General features: G+C 41.1%; 1 protein-coding gene and 1 long non-coding RNA gene across 9 annotated transcripts in view; one reads left to right on the forward strand and one right to left on the reverse strand.

Moving 5' to 3' along the window:
- Nucleotides 1-2,131, reverse strand: part of FBXL2 (F-box and leucine rich repeat protein 2) — a 68,656-nt gene extending 66,525 nt beyond the window's left edge. For all 8 annotated transcript variants that reach the window (XR_013225250.1, XR_013225248.1, XR_013225249.1 and 5 more), the window contains exon 1: nucleotides 1,986-2,131. Coding sequence is in view for 3 of the 8 variants with exons in the window: in XM_077302557.1 (XP_077158672.1) it covers nucleotides 1,986-1,988 (3 nt within the window). In the remaining 5 variants the exon portion in view is untranslated. The remainder of the gene's footprint in view (nucleotides 1-1,985) is intronic.
- A 1,929-nt stretch (nucleotides 2,132-4,060) lies between these two features.
- LOC143820135 (uncharacterized) lies at nucleotides 4,061-14,876 on the forward strand. The gene is made up of 5 exons (XR_013225252.1): nucleotides 4,061-5,313; nucleotides 7,912-9,128; nucleotides 12,245-12,358; nucleotides 13,583-13,680; nucleotides 14,813-14,876. It is a non-coding gene; the product is annotated as an uncharacterized LOC143820135 (long non-coding RNA).
- Nucleotides 14,877-21,181: the final 6,305 nt, after the last annotated feature.

The following is a 21,181-nucleotide window of genomic DNA, read 5'->3' on the forward strand; positions in this document are numbered from 1 at the left end:
CCACTTACAGGTAATTGGGGATGGGGAAGTCTAAAGCAGTACACAAAGAGCTGGGCTACCAATTTTTTTCCTAATGTGCTGTTTTTTATTTGAAGAAAGTTTTACATTTGAAAGCATTATGCATCTGACCCCCCCCCTCCCAAGTTTGAAGCGGTGTAGCCTATTCTTCCACTAGGCATTTGGTGGGGCCGACTGACCCATAACATCTACAGGTCCCCCCCCTGACTGAGAGATCGAACCTGCTGAAGGAGTGTCAGTTATTGTTGAAATGCTGTTCTAACTGTTCCAGTCGGTGTGTTGTTGTTATTGTTATACTATTATATTGATTTTGATAGTGTTCTATGTAAATGTTCCAAAATGTTTAATGTAAACCGCTCAGAACCGTAGGGAAGGGCGGTATAAACATCTAAATAAATAAATTCTGCCACCTATCAACTTATTTTATAGGATTCATAGACCTGGCCTTAGCTTCTATCAACTCGGAGGCAAACTAGAAAAGTCGGGCACTTACTTTTACTCTTCACATGTCTGTCTTACTCACAGAAGTGTATACTTCTATCAAAAGAAATATGTGAGGGAAAGAGATGGTCTCCCTTCACACCTTCTTGTACTGCCTCTTCGGTCACTTTTGTCTCCTTCCTAGTCTGCTTCCAGTTTCAAACCAGGCTTGGGAGAAAAGACCTTGAAGGTGTAGAAGAAGTTGAGTCAAAGGAATAGGAAACACTACTCTTCAATAAAGTACTGATTTTGCCAGAAAAAGAAAACATGGCTTTGATGTGAACTAGGCAGACATATGAACAGCCACATGCCTCCCTCACATCTAGTTTGGCTTGTAGGGCATCACACAATGAAATCATAATCAGAACAGTGTTACATCATTAGGTTTGAACCTAGTGAAGTTTTCCATTGTTGGCGTCATTTTCCTCTGGCACCAGAGCCACACAGCTCCTTGTGTCAGAGGAAAGCAGCACCAGTCGAAAAATTCTGCAAGGTCCAATCAATCAAAATCTTATAGGTGATACCATAAACAAAATAATTGGTAGATATAAATTGTTTAAAAGCTGAGAAAATACACTAGGCAGTTTAACTATTCACAAGCTAACTGCATTCCTGTTGGTCTTTTATTTATTTATTTATTTATTTATTTATTTAGATTTATATACCGCCCTCCCCGAAGGCTCTCTTCCCATTCTCATATACACTCTCTTGTGGATCCTGACTTGTCCTTTCAAAAGGTCAAGGTTACCAAAATGAGACTTCAAGGAATGTAACTGTAGTTCTTTTTCAAAACTAGTTTCCTGCAGGTAGCTGTACCGTAAGGCCTGTATCGGCTACAGCTCATGTCATTTGATTTCCTTCTATCCAGCAATTAACAACATTCGCGCATGTTCCCGCAAACAAACAAAAAATGTGTTTTATCATCACATCCCTGCCTATGCTGCTATTCCTACTACCTCGAATGCAAACCACACTAAGCTTAGTATCGACGTTTGATGAGACCCACCTTGTCATTTCGCTTCCCTCCTACCGAAGCAAGCCGACCAGCGGGGCGTCAACCCTTCGCCGCCCTTCTGTCCCCGTTTTACCCCCTCCCTCAATTCCTTCACGATTTCCTCCCCAGGTCCCACCCACGCCCTCCATCTTCACATGCCTCCCATGAACCTCTCCAGCCACACGCGCCCCCTCCTCCCGCAGCCTCCCCGAGGGAAACGCCCCCCCCCCACGCCGCCGCTCCCAAATTCTCCCGAGACCTCCTCCTCATTCACCCCTGAAGAGATGCCCAATCTACCCCGCCCCCCGCCCGCATCTATGACCTGCCCTGCCCGCTTTTTTTGTTTGTTGGCTAGGGTTTTTTGGTTATTTTCAACGACGGCGGGAAGGCGTCCTCCTCGGAGCGGCTCTCGGGCGCGCCGCCTCCCGCTAGGCGAAAGCGAACGCCGAAGGACGGTTCAACGGCTCGAGCGCGGCCGTTAGAGCGGACTCACCATCGTCAAGGGAGAACAGCGGCCGCGCGAGCCCGCCGGGTGTCGCGGTGACGAAACAGCCGCTAGAGCGGCCCAGCAACCAACAGGCCGGCCGGCCAGCCAGCCAGGTGCGAGGGGAGCGCGCGCGCCGCCCACAGGACACTGGGGAGAAGGAACGGGGGGGGGGGGGGGAAGAGAACGGTGACATGCCGGACACGTGACAGGAGACGGGGGCCCTGCGGTTTAGAAATGCGACGGCTGGGGCGAGGGCGCGTGACTGGAGCGGACGCTGGAGCCTTCCAGGGCTTGCGGTTGATCGCGGGCAATTGAAGCCGTTGGTCAAGCTCGGGGCGGGTTGTGCGGCCTCCCTTAGCGAGTTTCTTGAAGGAAATCAAGGTTTCTGTGTGGATGAGAAGAATGACGTACTATTAAGTGATAAAGACTGCGTTTGTTGTGATGGTAGCCAAGATACTGCTGGCTGTTCTAAATCATACTCACGATGTCATGAATTCAGTAACCCTAAATGTCTACTTTTTAATATGTTGCCTTATATATACCAATAAAGGTATTCTGATTCACCCCAGGAACAGCTTTATCCGCCATGGTAACTTCCAGGCGGCCAGGTTTCCTGAAGCAGCAGGACTCTTCAGTGGGACTTCATGGGGGTTAAATCAGTATTAGGTGATTGCTATTTTTGTGATGAATTTGCCAAGCCTTTTTGTTTAATATTGTCTGTTTGTTTTATATGGCTTGATGCTGATGGGATGTATAACTAGGTATAAACCTTTGGGGGATCATGGGGGGAGGGTAGCAAACAAGTTACCGTACTAAATGATAATAAAGTATGTTTCCGCATTGTCCAGATTCAGCTTACTTTTTCAACTATCAACCATCTCCGGTGAATTACAGGTAGTATGATGCGGGTGAAGGAGGAGAGTGCAAAAGTTGGCTTGAAACTCAGCATCAAGAAAACAAAGATCGTGGCATCCGGCCTTCTAAATTCCTGGCAAATAGATGGGGAAGAAATGGAGATAGTGACAGATTTTATTTTCCTGGGCTCCAAGATCACTGCAGATGGGGACTGCAGCAAAGACATTAAAAGATGCTTGCTCCTGGGGAGGAAAGCTATGGCAAATCTAGACAGCATCCTAAAAAGCAGAGACATCACCCTGCCAACAAAAGTGCGTTTAGTCAAGGCTATGGTATTCCCAGTTGCAATGTATGGCTGTGAAAGTTGGACCATAAGGAAGGCCGAGCGTCAAAAAATTGAGGCTTTTGAACTCTGGTGCTGGAGAAGACTCTTGCGAGTCCCTTGGGCTTTCTATAGGGCCTACAAGACAGCTCTTCTGCCAGGCATATGGTTGAGGCCAGGGCAGGGTCCCTGATATTCGATCTAGGATCCCTCCATGTCCATCTGACTGATCTGATACCTCACTCCCACCAGCAGAATAGTAGGAAGATTGGCCTCTGGCTGGACTAGGGAAGGAGATAGATAGCTAGTGGCTTTTTGCCTGCCACCATAGTAGTAGTTGTAATATTATTAAGGGGAAACTATGGGTTTTTCTTGTGTTTTTATTCTTTTACTAGATCTAAAGCCCATTTCACTCAGGAATGAAATGGGCGCTAGATTGTGTGGGAGCGGGGCCACCCCCCACCTGAGGATCTCTCGAGCCTTCTCCCGGCCGCCGGAGTGGCCTCGTCACGTCGTAGACACGGCGAGGCTGCTCCGCCGGCCGGGAGAAGGCGGCCAAGGCCCCCCCGCCCCCCCCCCCCGAGGCTCTCTCGAGCCTTCTCCTGGCCGGCGGAGCGGCCTTGCCGCGTCATAGACACAGCGAGGCCGCTCCGCCGGCCGGGAGAAGGCGGCGCAGCCCACCGCTCACCCGTGGCTGTCTGTGCGGGTAAAGCAGGCAATGCTTGGGGCGGGATGGACACTCCAGCTGGGAGAAGGTGGCGTAGCCCACCGCTCACCTGTGGCTGTCTGTTCGGGTGAAGCAGACAATGCTAGGGGCGGGATGGACACTCGGAGGGGCCAATCAGGAGCCTCTTCGCGGCTCCTGATTGGCCCCTCCGAGTTTTTATCCCAGACAGGGCCCGCCCTAACTCCTCCCACAGTGCCCTTACTGCTTTATTGGGGCTGTTTAAAGATTGTTTGTAAACCACTGTGAGCCCAATCGGGAACAAGAAAGAAGGAAGGAAGGAAAGCAAGAAGGAAGTAAAGAAGGAAAGAAGGAAGGAAGGAAAGAAGGAAAGTAAGAAAGAGACTGTTTTCCTGTTTTATTCTTACCTTTCTGTCAGCTGCAGGGAGAAACATGCTGTGACATGAGTAAAAGCAGACTGAAATACCCTATTACCAAGGGTGACTGGAAAGGCTTACAACAACATCGAAGAAGATGATATAAAAGCCAAAATGATGTATTTTTAAAGTCTATATTCAGTGTTTTTGTGGGTAGAAAATATTTCTGGCTTTTATATGTATGGTATGTAAAAACTGTTTTCCCTCAGGGTCTCAGTACATTGGGCAGCCACTGTAATAGTACTAACACGGATAAACATGGTTACAATTTTGTGTTCAGCCAGGGGCCTAGTCAGCAGCATAAGCCAGAGTTAATGTAGCAATGGCAACTATCCCACAGTATCACTGGCAACTCTGTCACCACCCGTCAGTCATGACACTGCACAGTGACACTCTTACATTACCTATATGTTGAAGGCACCAGTCAACATATAACAGTGCTGAAAGAGCACATTACATCTTCTGACCTACATACTCCATACACAACTGTGGAAAAAATATATACATGCAGCCAAATTCCACAGCAAAGTATCCACAGTACTTCTGCAATATTTATACAGATTCCACTGTAGGGAGTTGCTTTGAAACACTGCAGTTTATGCTGGTTCTACTCCATATGGCTTAGCTCTGATCTTCCAAAAAATTAGTAGTTTGGCAAACAGCGACAATACAGAGATCAAAGTGTCTAGTGTTCACCTATAAAGTTGGCTGTGTTCCCAACAGCTTCACTAGCACATGGTATGGGTTAAGGTAACTGCCCACAATAGTTCTGTTTCTGCATAATAGATACTGCTACTAGCCTTTGGGGACATGGCACCTATGAACTGAGTGAAAAAGTGTTGTGTAAGAGGGAGAGTCTATGGCCATGGGCCTTTGAGGGAGACATCATTCTCTTTTCTTGGAGGTTTGGGAGAGTATTTATAGGCAGTCCTTGTTGCTCCAGTGCAGTTGAGTCCCTATAAACTAAGGTTCAAGTTGGTATCAGGTGAGTCTTGTCAATGCAACTCCTTCCAGAGCTACATCTTCCTTGGTTTCCACATCAAAAGGGGCCAAGAGGCAAACTGATCCAAAAGATGTCGTCCTGAGAGGGTGGCAGGGCATCTGCTCTGCTACCTCTGAAGCCTGACAGGGGTCAATTGTGCAAGCAATTGGCAGAAAAGAGGAGGGGTACGCAAACCCCACCTCACCTTTCTACCCAGGAAGTTCTTGGGGCCGTCTCCAATCCTTTAGGGAGTATATCTCCCTGGATTATAGGCTGTCAGCGTTCCAGGTCCAGAGGACGACTGCCATTTTCTACCTCGGACTTTCTTTTCTTTCTTTAATCTTAAAGTATCTGCTTCAACCCTACATGATGATTTACCACAAATGAACGCTTTGAACTGAGGGGAGGACATCGGCTGAGTTCCAAAACATCATTTACTGCAAGTATCTCTCGCTTTTTTTTTTCTCCGTCTCTCTTCCTGCATCAAAGCCCTTTGTTTCCCCCCTCCTCTTACTCTGCTCTGCCTGAAGCCACCTCGTTAAGAGGCAGGCTAATTCTCCTAACTAAGCAGAAGAAGGACTCAAATCAACTCGAATTAATTGGCAAAAGCTCTTATTGTAATTGTTTTGGTTTTCGAAGATAAGATAAGCTGTGAATGGGAAAATCTCACGAGAACTCTGTGCCAGCACGAGTATCTCTGCCTTCAATACGTCACATGCCTGTGCCGGAACATTAGAGGATAAAACAGAGGACCTCTACTGGCCACTTGTAAAATTGTTTGGGGCCGGTTTTTTTAAAGTCAAAATCATGTCTATGTTAAAAAGATTGGCTCATCTAATAGAGATACAAACCCAAGATTACAAAGTATTTTTAGATGGATTGATCAAAAATATCTCCAAGGAGATCCAAGATGGCAAGGAAGAAGTCTTCAATAGGAATGATGGATCAATAACAGTGACTGATGACAGCTTTAAACAAGGTGGAAAACCAACAGCAGAAGAGAAATCTGAAATTCATATCTTCAAGGAGATCCAAGATGCCAAGGAAGACGTCTTTAACAGGAATAATGGATCAATAACAGTGGCTGATGACAGCTCTAAACAAGGTGGAAAACCAACAGTAGAAGAGAAATCTGAAATTCTGGAGACGGAAAATGGGATGCCGGAGTTCTGCAGCCCAGATAAGGACACCCTTTTTAAAAAGACATACAGCCATCTCAAAGCAACAGTGTACAAAAATCAATCAAAAGAAATATGGATCTTCAGTGAAAGTAACCGATTTAAAGGATCTCTCTGGGGAAAAAATTGTATTGATACTGGAGTCCAGGAGGTGCAACGGCCTCAAGATTTATCGATGCATATTCTGCGGGAAAGAGTACAACTGCACTTTCTACGCCAAAGGCCAATGGGACAGAATATAATTTTACGGGAACGACAAGATGTAGCAAGCCTCGAGATGAGACCCCCTTAAGAAGACCGAAAGCTCATATTGTTTTATGTTTAATGTTATACTGTATTCTATATTTCCATTTTTATGAAAAAGGGGAAGCAGTGTCTCTCTCTCTCTTGTTTTTTTTTTTTTGTCTCTTTTCTTTTGTAGGCATATAGGTAATATAATCATTAGTGCTGAAAATGTAAAATGGGGTTCCCCCCCCCTTATTTTTTCTTTCTTCTATTAGGGTATTGTCCTAGGACTAAAGCCTACACTGACTTGTAGAAAATGTTTAATGTTAAGCTTTCAACTTAAATCTGAAAATATATCTGTCAGGATGGTTCTTAGAATGGGTCAAGCATAAATTGTTTTGTAGATGTATCAGAACCAAGGATAAGGAGAAGCTATAGAAGACTGAAAGCTTATATTGTTCTATGTTTAATGTTAAGCATTTAATCTAAACCTGGAAATCTTATTATTCTCTGTATTAACAACATATACTGTATCCTACATTGCTATTTTTATGAAAAAGGGGAAGCAGTGCCTTTTTTCTCTCTTGTTTCTTTTTCTTAGTAGGCATATAGGTAATATAATCGTTAGCGTTGGAAATATAAAATGGGGCTTTCCCCCCTTATTATTATTTTTTTTATTGGTGTATTGTTATAGGGCCAAAGCTCATATTGATCTGTAGAAAATGCAAAGCTCTCAACTTATACATGTCAGGATGGCTCTTAGAATGGGTCAAGTATAAATGGTTTGTAGATGTATCTGTATTAAGGATAAGGAGAAATTATGAAATCCTTTTGTAATTTTTTTTCTTTGTACATCTTTAAGGCAAAGCCCTACTTTCCTCTCCCTTCATCAGGGTATTGATACAGGGCCAAAACTCATACTGTGCTATAAGAAATGTTTAATGTTAAGCATCTAACTCAAACCTAGAAATATCTGCTAGGATAGCTCTTAGATTGTATCAAGCAGTTAATGTGAGGTCTACGATCTCTCAAGTAAGTTGATTAATAATAACTTTTCTTTTGTATATCTAAACAGGCCTTTTTTTTTAATGTAGTGGAAATGTGGATGGCTCTTAGACTCATGGCTCTTAGAGTTTTGGGCAAACGTTTATATCACTGTGGAGTCAATGTGGGGTCGTATATTCTCAAATGATGATTATATTTCTATCTTTATGAAAATAAAAAAAAATCATTATTAAAAAAAAAAAAAAAAAAAAAAGGGGCCAAGAGGCATGTCTCCCCTTCACCAATGCGGCCACGTTCAGGGTCAAGAGCATTCTCATGGTCGAGAGCTGACACCTGTGTTGATGGCAGATGTGCCATCAGCCTAACATTCTTCAATGCCAGTTGAGATCCTGCATGACGTTGAGCCATCGATGTTGATTGCAGTTGCTTCGTCAGCTACGGCGCCAAAGCTACCGCTGACGAGAGTTGACCGGTGGGAAACTTCAACACAGCAATATTGACAATCACTGCCGATGCTGAGTATGCATCACTTGCCATCGACCTCAGACAACGACGACATTCCGGCGAGACCCCAACGTTGTTTACAGCTTTCCTCATCAGCGTCATTAACTGACTTGTGGGTCCCAATGTTGGTGCCTGGTATCGTGGCGCCGTTATGGACTGGAACCGTCCACGTCATTGGGTTCTCATCCGGACTTTGAGGCCAGTAGTCATCGACGTCGAAGGTCATCAGTGCCGAGGGCTCCTTTGACGTTGAGGTTTAGCAGCTCTGACGACACCCAGTCTCAACATCATCGACGGGACATATGCAATTTACTCTGAGTATGATATTGATGAGTCTCTGATGCCATCTCCCTCTGAGATTGTCGAGGGTTCGTCTGCTCACTCACTGACAGACAGAGCTTCGCAGCTCCTGATTGGCCCTCTCCGAGTTTTTATCCCGGACGGGTCCCGCCCTAACTCCTCCCCACAAGGCCTTACTATTTTATTTAGTCCGTGGCGCCCACGGGGACGTTTAAAGATGTTCTATGTAAATGGTCTACAATGTTTTATGTAAACCTCCCAGAGCCATATGGAAGGGTGGTATGTATGTATGTATAAATAAGTAAGTAAGTAAAATTTAATTAAAATTTAAATAATTAAATAAATAAACAAACAAAAGATTAATTTCAGTTCTGGAATGCATGGCAATCATTGAAAGTATAGGAGCAATTTAATTCTAGGATGCTAATAAAATATTGGTAGCACTATAATGGTAAAGCCTTTGAGTGTCTGAATGTTAAATAAAATATATTAGTCTTTCTAAGAGTGCTAGAAAAATTAAGAATGCTTTAAATTTCATAAGGCTAACTTATAGTCTTTCCTTTTGCGCCAGGATGTTTGTGTTTGTCTATGAATTTTGGTACTGCTCTACCTGCTGCAGCCACCTAAAAGTATCTCAGAATTCTGCCACCCTTGCCTGGAACTAACACCATGAGCATGTATGTATTATCACATTTCTTTCTTCAATTGCTCCTTAACAGCCACCTTATCTGTAAGGCCTTTGACTTAATTCTTTCGTTCTCAGTGACAACTAACTTATTCCTTTGATACAAGTTCTTTTTTTTTGTCCCTCTCAATTCACTTTCTCACTGTCAATTTTACATGATAAGGAATTCATTTATTTCTTTTCAGTTATGGAACCCTGAAGAACTTACGTGGGCCTTCAGTTTGACTGTCCAAATTGTGCAATTAGGATTAAAACCCTAATCATTATGGCTCCTTTTATCTGTGTAACTTTTTATTACTTTTATTACTCCCTGTGATTTTATCGGTGTGATGTCTTAATTTTAACTGACTTTTCTACTGTACAGTCAATTTGCTGGAAATGGCCAATGGCCGACTAATAAACTAAATCTGAATCTATTTGACTGTTGACCCTTTGACTAAAGGATATGCCAAGATTATTTTTCCTTATCCTTCAGTGTGTATGTTTCTATAATAAATGCTACTGTGTCAAAACATTAACTTCTTTTTGTTTTGTTTTCTGTAATTGTAATTATTATTTTAGTAATCCTATAGCCTTTGAACTGACAGTTCTTCGCCCTTCATTCTAGTGAATGTTTTGTCTGCAGATGGTTCAATTTTACAAAAGAATTATTTTTACTACACTGCATATGTAAAATAAATTATGCCAGAGAATGTTCCTGTCAAATATTTATTTAGTATCTTAATTCTTGTAACTTTTTTGCCAATCAGATAAAATTAGTCCTGAATTCTTTTCTGCTGACATCCTCTCACTAGCTTGTAGATTAATTCCTAGACGAAGTTATAATTATGTTGGCATCAGATTGTTGTGAATAACATGGATGCTAGGGAATTTTCATATAAAATTAAAGTTTTTCAAACGTCAGTGGTTTAGTTTTAACTCACCGCAAATTTGTCCTTAAAAATACTTGCTTACTTATTAAAGTTTCCAAAATTCAGAATTGTGCATAATATAGCTGAAGATTTTTCCAGAGTGGAATTGCATCTTATTGTTCAGACCATGTGATGCTTGTCTGTTTTTATTTATTTTATTTACCCTATCCCAACTTTCTGCCCTTCCAAAGGCCACAAGGTGGCTAACAAATTAAAACATACATAATAAGATCACTTATTAAAACCACCACCACCCATAAAAAGGCCACAGGTCAGAGCCACAATATAAAGACATCAAAACAAGTAAATCTTCGGTCAGAAAAAATATTTGTCTACAGAATTTAGCATACCATCTCCCAGGATAAATTGATTGTTTTTGAATTGTCCATGGTTACCATTCACATAGCATGCTTCTCTCATATCCTGTTATATGGAACAGCTGCATAATAATATAGATTGGTGGACTCCTTCTTTGGCATATAACATGAATATGACTACCACACAATTATATATTTAGTAGCGATAGCGATGTTAAAACATTCCCCAAACATAGCCTGATTTCAAATGGAGAATAATATCAGTGTTTCTGTTACGTAATACTTGGGTGTTGAAACTGCTGATAAATAATGGCATCCAAGATATAGGACATCAAAGACTGACCTCCATAAAATGTCTGTTTCAATAATCGTCATCAGTTTGCCAATTTTATTTTTCAAATGAAGTATTTCTAGCATTTTTATGAATTTGGTGAGATTCAAGCCTTGAACTACATAATATGAATTATCCTTATCTTCTATATAAATTGATGAATCTCCTGTATAATATCTAATTGTGTGGTAGACATTCATATTATAGCTCATAATAATGAAATGAGTTTAGATTTTGTCTAACAGTGATTTTACTTTTGTGTCTGACTTATTTACACTGTGCACCTCCCTTGTTTGTCTTATCCACTTGTGATGCATATCCCTTTTCCTCAAACAGTGCTCAGATGGACTGGTTTCCTTGGAATGAGAGAGCCCTGGAGATGTTTTTTTTTATAGTATTTGCTCTATTTACAAATATACAAGTAGTGCATAGGTGAATATACAGATGTTACACCACATCAGATCTTCATAGAGAAAAATCCTGCACTCACAAGGTGCTTCTGCAAATTAACGGCTCTGTTTCTCAGTGTCTCTCTTCCTGAATCTAAACGGCCCATTCTTTTTAAGTAATCCCTGCTCTCTTCTTGATGGCCAATTTCTGAAACTCAAGGAGAGACAGAAGCCATTGAGGAGACAGTTCAATTATTATGTTGCATTACTGATTCACAGTAAGCATAGTCCAAACTTTTGACAATATAGATTGAAAGGTAAAAGATAGATTGAAAGATAAAAATGTATGAATTGAGTACGTACTTTTTAAGATAAGAATGGATTGTATTTTTACATGGGTCAATGATTATTCTGCCAGCTGGTTGTTTCTCTTTTCCTTTTATCTTTCTGTAAATGCTTATATATAATAAAAATAAAAAATATTTAAAAAAAAGAAAGATAAAAATGAATCACATAGTTCAAAGCTAATATTTAGGTTTTCCTGTTAGTACATTGTATAGCCTCTATTTTACCTCTCATCTGCACAGTTAATCCTGCCCTCTAGAGCTCTGTACAGCATAAACAGGAAGGACTGGGACAACACGAAGCTTACGGCACTTAGAGTTTTGCCATAAAAGCTGGCAATGAATCAGTTGTTCAGCTGAACAGGCTTTGCTTAAATACTTCTTGGCAAAAAACCTAGCTGCATAATTTTAGTTTTATTTAGAATTCTAAGATAATATATGTATTTGAAGTCTGCAGTAAATTCTCTTTCTTGGTTATTATGAGCACTAGTCTTTTTAAAAAAATCAGTAATTCTAAGTGACTTTTGCATGAACTCTTGTGCCATGCAGCTTGTCTCTGTTTACTGACTTGCAGGACTAGTAATTTCTCCTCAAACATCTTCTCTGCCATCACAGATACTGAGGCTGTAGGTTTAGTTAAGCTACTACCATTGCTGTCACTCCACTATGTCAAACCAGGATTTGAAAACATTGTGTTACATTGGCTTCTCTTCAGACTGCATTAAATTGTTTTATTACCCAAAGTTAATCTTAATTATGGATTTACGTGATGCACAAATGCTAATACCCTGGTTTAAACCTTGCTTTTTTTCTCAGTGCCACCTTTGCAGCAGTGTAGACCAGTAGGGTCTTGGTGAGAAAGACAAAGGGAAGAGCAAAGACAGTGAAACCAGTATTTGTCAAGGAAAAACAGGTTTTCCGCCATTGTCTGTAAGTCAGATATAGATTTCACTAATTTGAGATTTAAAGCAACAGTATGGTTTTGCATTATTTTTGAACTGAGCTGAAGTTACAGTAACATTTTTACCTTTAGCTTCTCACGTTGTAATCATTCGGGTAGCTTGGGTTGCTTACTTAGTCCATAATTTGAAGTTTCTTTGACATTTTGCTTAGCCTTTTAAAAGAATAAGGGTCACTCAAAAGGTTAATTAACAAACTACCCATCTGAGCATGGAAATGAATTTTTAACCAGTATTTAAAGGACTGAAACCAAGCCTGGGCTTCTAGACTCTGTTGGCCAAGTTCTGCGACAAGTGTTTGATTTGCCACACAATTTGGGACTCCTAGTGGATTTCTGAAAAAGAAAGATTGGATGTTCTCTAATTTATTATTAAATGCATCCATCCATATTGGGATTCCATAAAGAATCTGAGGAATTATTTTGGCATTGTAGATTTGAATGGCTGCTTGAAGGTTTTTGTTGCCTTTTTGATGATAAAACTTGGCTAAAAGGGACAACTGTCCTTTTGCCATTTTGATTGCTTTTTCTCTATGGTTGGCCCAACTGTTATTATAAGTAAAGTTTATGCCTAAATTCCTGTAGTGATTGACCTGTTCTATATGTTTACCATTTATTATCTAGAGAAACTTATATTGGGTCTGCGAATACCATGAACTTCATTTTTTCAAAGTTTATTTTTAGTTGATTGTCACTACTCGAGTTCTAGATAAGGTAACTGTGTCATCCGCGTATAAAAGAAGTGGAGTGGGTCTTTTGCCAAGAATGGGGGGGATGACCATTAACTTTGTCAAAATAGAAGGGTAATTTTTGGTAAGAGAGTAGCAATTTTAAGCCTCACAGACATTGTTTTCTTAATCTAAAATTATCTTGGGAGAGCCACTGTTTAAGGTTATAGGTAGGCCTATCTCAGTGAAGCAACATGCAGTTCCCCAGGGCCACTTTAACTCAGGAAAATATGCAATGGGAAGGCTTAAACCTCCTCTCCATGTACCATGTTGCCAATACAAATTGGGGGTATATTATGTTTGAAAATTGTTTAAAAATTGGTGAAAACTCCTAGTATGGAACTTACAGCATAAGAGTACCAATATAAGGACAAAGCAAATTAGCAGCAAATCCCTGTTCCATTTTCTGAAGATGCGTGCCTGCATATGAAAGCTCACGCCTTAAATAAATCTTTGTTGTTCTTGAAGGTGCCATTGGACTCAAATGTTGTTGTGCTACTTCAGACCAACATGGCTATCCACTTGAATCCAATTTTCCAGTTTGTAATTTTCAATCTTTTATTAAGGTACACATAATGACTTTTTGCATGCTCAAATTAATGAATGTCAAGTTGTTGGCTTCACCAATAATTGTATCTGGCTTGGCAGTACTGGGGGGGGGGGAATTTCCCCCTCCAAAAAAGCTTATATGTTTTTAAATTTTTTATTTCAAATATGTCTAGATTTGTGGGCGGCCTTGCAGACAGCCTTAACGTTCTTTTCTTAGGGATAGTCAGTCTTCCATTATCAAAGTGTGACTTTTTACATTTGGCATTGCATTGCTTTGAATTATATGGAGCTGTGGTCTGTCACACAGAGCAACTGACCCTTGCATAAGACACTTATCAGTACACCACATTGCCTCTCCATTGGCAGAACCGCAACACAGCAGCCAGTGTTTCCTATACCACACGCAAACTGGTGCATATGCCTTTTTATTACAGTTTTCTAGACAAATTATCCCCAAACTTCTTTCAGGTAGCTCTCTGTGTTATGACATTTCATTTAATTGGGTGAAAACACCCTGTATAAATAAAATAAAAAAGCTCCCTGCAGCGACCAGACTGTAATAACTGCCAGGCACTAAAAAAAAGGCTTGTTTGCATCCCCTTGCAATAGGTCTATAATTCAGATTCTATAAACAAAGACACCTTGTATTTCACCCCTTCCCCAACCTTGGGGGCAGGGAAAAGGGGAGAGTGAAGGGGAACATTAGAAGCTTTGGTAGAGCTGCAGATAATTTCATAGCGTATAGTAGGTGTATAATAAATGTGTAATAAATACTAGGAACGTTTTCTAAGGGCATAGTCAGCCAGCCTCTCTATCCTTCTAAGACTGGGATGGATGGACTTCAGACATGTGGCCTGTTTATTTTCTCTTAACTAGTATCCTTTTGTCCACCAGTGTGTTTAAGTTTACAAAGCAAGAACGACTGCTCAGGATCTCTCAATTGTCAAGGCAAAGGTGATCCATGTTAAAAGCACTTCCATGGGATGCTTTACAAATGCTAATAAATCAAAGGCCCTCTGGTCCATATTTGTTTTGCATAGTTTTTAATTATATTTAATTTTATCTTGTGCCTTTCTATCAAAAGTACAACCAGTTCCAGTGCTTATTTTTATCTGTCACATTTTACTTCTAATATGTTAAACACCAAAGAGGCACAAAAGAAAATAAACGTACTAAAGAAGTACATTGTCAAAGGATGTACCTATTACATATGGCCCGACTGAACATGAAAACAGGAGTATTGACACTTAGTGAACCTAATTCTAATTATTCCACTGTAAGTTCCTTCTTTATATATTATGTTTTTAAACATACTATTTCGCCTATGGGGCTTAAAGTAGCATATGTGGTTTTCCACTCCTTCCTTGTATCCTTACAATAATTCTGTGAGGCAAACTATGTTGACAGACTGTGTGCCCAGGGTTATCCAATGAGGTCATGGCTGAGCGGGGATTAGAAAGTTAATTAATTGCTCATATTAATAATGTTTACCACTTTACTATCTTTTAGGGGTTTGAAAACTAGTAAAGGCAATTGTACTTCCCACTGCTATCATGCCCACCCCCTCATGCATCTTTAAAACAGTGTTCTAAACTGAGGACAGGAAGTTTTGATTTCAGGTGTTCTCCTTTAGCCAGATCTCATTGGCTTGAAAGAGTTATCATGAAGGGCAAACTAGAGAAATGTCAGTGCTTTTTGCCCTTGCACTGGCATCTTTTGATTAAAAACAGGATGGAAAGTAATGTTCAAGTGCAGCAAATACAGTTCCTGCCACAAAAAGGGCAGTGCAAGGGACAAAGTAGCTGGGCAGTGCAGACTTTGAGCTCCGCCCTATTGATTGTTAACAATAATTTTTAAAAGGGCATGATCAGGAATGAAAGGAGTGTTGCTAAATGAGTTACATTTGAAACGGTGTGATAGGTCAAGGTCAACAATATCTTTAAATGATCTAACAGCTCTGATGCTATCATTATATCTTAACATTTTTCTAGAATATCTTTCACCAGCCTTACTTCCATATCATCTCCTCCTGCATGTCCCACCACATTTTTGCTAAAAGCCCAAGCTTTTAGCACATTGAAGATCAGCACTTTTTAATGGAAAGAACCATTGTTTCAGTGTGGAAGGGCAAGATCAAAGGATATGAAGTCAGCTACTGCTTTTGGTTGTTATTCCTTCTCCAGGCGTTTCAGATTTTCTAGGAAGCTCAAGGTGTCTTGCCAACCTTGCATTTCTAGGAGGGAAAAATATTTGAAGGGGAAAATAGCAAGAAAGGAGACAAAAATGAAAATATGACTTCTGAGTTCAGTTCAGTTCCAACAGAAATAGCAAACTATTTCTTGTATGTGTTTTAACCAAAAGGAGCAGGAATCAGTTTCCTTTTCATAATGGGGAATCATCTGCCATCTTCTCATGAAGCCCCACGCTGGGACTGTGCTTGTGCAGGCCAGCCACAGGACATTTTCTTTCTAACTTTAAAGCTCCAGAGAAGTTTGATTGACATTGTTATTCATTTTATTAGGGTTTTTATGTATTGGGGTTTTATCTTGTTAGCCGCCACGAGCCCTTGTGGGAGTGGCGGGATATAAATGTAATAAATAAATAAATAAATAAATACATAAATAAAGGCAACCTATCCCTTTTGGAGCCAATGCATACATGGGATTCTCATTCAACACTTCATGTGCTCTAAAGGCAGGCACCCCCTTCCTTCAGTTCCTTTTTCACCACAATGTTAAGAAGCTTTCTAGCACATTCAGTTGATTTTTGTTTTCATTATCCTGGATAAAGAAGGCTTCTTTTAGTTCACTGAAGACTAATTTGCATTCCTCCACAAGTTTATTTCACGGGGGGCAAGGCCCTTCATAAACCGGGCTTTCTGTGTTTGTTATGCTTGTGTTTCCTCCTCATGCTGCTGCAAGGTACGGTTTTAAAATGTTCAAAATGCACAACAAAAATGATGACAGTGATGAGTATGAACTTGGCCTTCTGTGCTTAAGAGAGACTCACTATATTGGAACTCCAAAGGCTCAGTCATAGGGCCTCTAGACTGAAAGCTGCACTGTGGGAGAAAGATTTGTCTTCCTCGCTTCCTTCTAAGGTGGTTCTGAGTTCATGCTCTGCTGTCTCAGGCCCACTTTCCTTGTCTCCAAGTATAGAACCCCATTATGGGTCTATTGGTCCTGTGGGTTCAACTATGAGAACAGCGGCACCTCCTCCCAAAAAGAATACAGTCACCCTGATGCGAGAATCTAGACATTAGCATTTGCCTTCTCCAAGACTGTTACCCAAGTTCTGGTTGTATTCAGAATCCCTTGAGATAAAGCATAAGAATTTGCAGCATAAGAAGAAGATAGAGTCTGTGTCCAAGTTGGGATGTGGCAGGTAGTCTGGGGGTCTGGAGACTGATCAGGATGTCATCCTAGATTTCCCCATGCACCCCTTGCCACATCTAGCCTTGTTTAGCGGTTCTTTTTTGGATGCAGATAATGGCCAACCTAGCATCCTTGCAGTACAACTGATAACTTTGTAATTGGGACCACCTTTATCTTAGCAATTGGTAAACACCCCTCAGTATGGCAATGGCCGCCTCCACACTGCCTTGATTGTTGTGCGCCTACACGCACGTGCTATCCACCCGCGCACACACACCACTCACGCATGCTGCTGCCGCCCCAAAGTTGGGGTCGCGGAACAGGCATGGTTGAGAACTGCTGCATTAGAGTTTTGAGAGTGCCTGAGACCTGTCACAATATCTGTCACCAGGCTTTGGGCCATCTGGCCCCAATATCTCCATGACTATGAAGAACAAATGCTAAAAATAGTGAAAGCCATTAATATTTCCACTTCAGACAGCCATCCAAAGGACAGAATTTTGAGTAATCTCTGTTCTGACACTCCAGGAATAGTTGTATTACCAAATCTGGAGGGTCTGTCAGATCTTACTGTTCCTATCTATCAGAAACCAACTTCCATCCAAGCCACACTTCATAAAATCAAAATATTATAGAGTAAAGCAAAATTCCTGTGAGCTTCTCTCCACTCAACCACCGACATCATAATTGGTCACGAAAGACATGCAGGCATGCCAATGGCCTAGCCAGCAGTCATATACAGCCAACAGGGAAAGCTGCCATCTGAATGCTTTGGGAAGAAAGTTTTACACTTCTCAGTTTTTGAGTAGCAAATTATCAAATGATTATGGGACGTTACCAACTTTTCCTCAGGGAGAGTCTTTCTAAATCATCAGGGACAAATTCCCTGATGATTCCAAGTCCTTGACTAAACCTATTGAGATTAAGAAAATGTAACTATCAAGAGAAGAGATTGATGTGGGCAGGCATTCTGCGAATGTATCAGCCAGATCTATGGCCTCTACCATAGTCCTGAGGAAACACTCATGGTTATACAACATTGACTCCCTCTAGAGCAGCCCTTTTTAAGTACTTGAAGATGGCCATCAGATCCCCTCTCAGTCATCTCCTCTCCAGGCTAAACAGACCAAGCTTCCCCAACCTTTCCTCATACAACTTGGTCTCCAAACCCCTCACCATCTTCATCACCCTCCTCTGGACATGCTCCAGTTTCTCTACATCCCTCTTCGACTGTGGTGCCCAAAACACAGTACACCAAGTGAGGCTGAACCAGAGTAAAGCGGTAACATCACCTCCCGTGATCTGGACATGATACTCGATTTGATACAGCCCAAAATCCCATTTGCCTTTTTAGCCACTGAGTTACACTGCTGACTCATGTTCAATGTATGGTCTACTAAGACTCCTAGACCCTTTTCACACACACTACTGCCGAGACAAGTCTCCCCCATCCTATATTGGTGTAGCTGGTGTTTCCCACCTAAATGCAGAACTTTACATTTTTTTCCCCAAGAAGTTTCAAAAATAATGGACAGAGGTTCAGAGATGACATCTGTAAGTTCTTTTAATACCCTTGGATGCAATTCATCTCGGCCAGAAGACTTTGTTTCATTTGAAGAAACTAGGTGTTTATGGACTGCTCCCACAGTGATCCTAGGCCATCATTCCCATCCCCCGTGTTGTGTTACATTTTTGCTACATTGAGCACTATTTCCCTCACAAGAGAAGACTGAGGAGAAATAGGATTTAAGTAGTTCAGCGCTTCCTTCATCATCTGTTTAATTTAACTTTCTTGGTCTCACAGTGGTCCTACGGAGTCCCTACTCTTTTTCTTATTTGAAATATAACTAAAGAACCTTTTTTTTTGCTATGTTTAGCACTTCTTGCTAGCCTAAACTCATATTGAGCTTTAGCTTTTCTAATACTCTCCCTACAATTATTGGTTATTTGTTTATACTCATCCTTGGTAATAAGGCCTTCCTTCCATTTCCTAAATGACTCTTTTTTTATTCCTCAAATCATTTGACAACTGCTTATGGAGCCACCTTGGCTTCCTTAGGTTCCTTCCATCTTTTCTACTCAAGGGAATTGTTTGTGATTGAGCCTTCAATATTTCTTTTAAGTCACTCTCAGCCCTCTTGGACTCCCATCTCTTTAAGTCTTTCTGATCATGGGACTCTACCCAACATTCCTTTAACTCTGTTAAAATCTGCTTTCCTGAAGTCCAGTCTATACGTTCGACTACGTAAAGGTTTTCTCTTTCCCACAATTGAAAATTCCAAAATCACATGGTCGCTACTACCAAATGTGCCCACTACTTCACTTCATCCACCAATTGATAAGAATCAAGTCTAACATAGCAGACCCCCTGGTTCCCCTCTCTACTTTCTGGGAAATTACAAGTTAAGAAATTAATGGAGTTTATATTTTTAGCAGAATTGGTCTTCCAACAGATATCTGGGTAAGTCACCCATGATCACTGTTTCCCCCCTCTTTGAGAATTGTGTAATTTGTTCTAGGAGTATGTCATCCAAATCCTCTGACTAGCTTGGTAGTCTATAGCAGACCCCCAAAATAATACCATTCTCCTTTCCTACTCCTTTTGTACTTACCCAAATATACTCAACTGAACTTCCATGCTCAGGTACCTGTATTTCAGCACAAGTATTAAGATTCTTAACATATATTGCTATACCTCCCCCCTTCTTTACTTGTCTTTCCCTTCTGAATATATTGTACCCCTCAATTCTAGTATTCCAATTGTGAGCATTATCCTACCAAGTTTCTGTGATTCCTATTAGGTCATAGTCCCCTTCCTTCATTAGGACTACTAGTTCCTCCTTCTTGTTTCCCATACTCAGATTCAGAAAACCTTTATTGCCGTATATTTCCCATACTCTGTGGATTAGTGTAGAGACATTGTAATCCATCCTTTGTGTGCCCCATGGTTTTGGTTTTTGAACTTCCTTGCAATTTAGTAGTTTCCTGCTTATGTGCCATTCCCTGTAGATTTGCAATTTTCTCTTCTTCAGTTCTTGCCATCATACCAAGTTCTGAATTTACGTCTCGCTCCCCCTTTGGATTTAATTTAAAGCCCTATTCACCAGGTGTGCAAGTGTTCTCCAAAATATTTTTCCATTCCTTGTGATGTGCACACCATCTCCTGATAATAGGCCCTCATATTGACATCGTAGACCATGATCCAGAAACCCAAACCTTTCCCGACAACACCAGTGATGTAGCCAGTTATTTACTTGCATGATTTTTCTCTCCCTTCCTAAGCCACGGCCACTTACAGGAAGGACTGATTAAAACAAAACCTGTGCTCCCAGATCCTTTACCTTTTCCCCCAGATCCACAAATTCTTTCTTAATATGTTCCATGCTCTGCTGGGCAGTATTATTTGTTCCTACATGGATAAGAAGGAAGGCATAATGATCTGTGGGCTTGAGAAGGCTGTCCAGCCGTTCTGTGACATCCTTGATGTGTACACCAGGTAGGCAGCAGACTTCTTGAGACATCAAGTCTCGTCTACACACTTTGGCCTCTACGCCTCTCAGCAGTGAATCCCCAATTATCAGTACCCATTTCTTTGTACCCTTGGGAGCAGACCTAGAGTTCTCATCTGTGGGGGTTTCTTGTGAAGTGATTCCTGAACTTCATGGGGTTGGCGGGGGAGAAGACCTAGAACTCTTAACCTTTGAGGGCCTGTGACTTTTTTTGAGAGGTCAAAGATCTAGAAATGATGCTGATGGACTTACACACACACACACAGAGTTTGGATCTTTGCTTAATTTGTCCTGCCACTTCCCCAAAATTGCTTCCTATTGCAATACATGATAATTCAGGCTGTAATCATGTAAGCAGAAGCAGTTATGTATTTCTACAAGGGTTATTCTGGAATGCATGGTACTGTTCACACACGCTTTAAACCCATTCCCATGCTTCCCTTCCTGTGCATGCAAATAAACAGCAGAAAGAGAGCCTGTTTAATGCCAGCAGCTGGCATATTCCCAGTAATAATATATGCATATATAAAATGGTGGAGAAAATTTTACATAAACTCTGTGTATGTATGTATGTTTAATACACAGCAATTGCTGTGGTCATGGTGGTAAAGTTTGTAGTTGCAGCAATAATGGAA

The sequence above is a fragment of the Paroedura picta genome, chromosome 11, assembly GCF_049243985.1.
Source record: "Paroedura picta isolate Pp20150507F chromosome 11, Ppicta_v3.0, whole genome shotgun sequence".
In the NCBI taxonomy this organism is placed as follows: Eukaryota; Metazoa; Chordata; class Lepidosauria; order Squamata; family Gekkonidae; genus Paroedura; species Paroedura picta.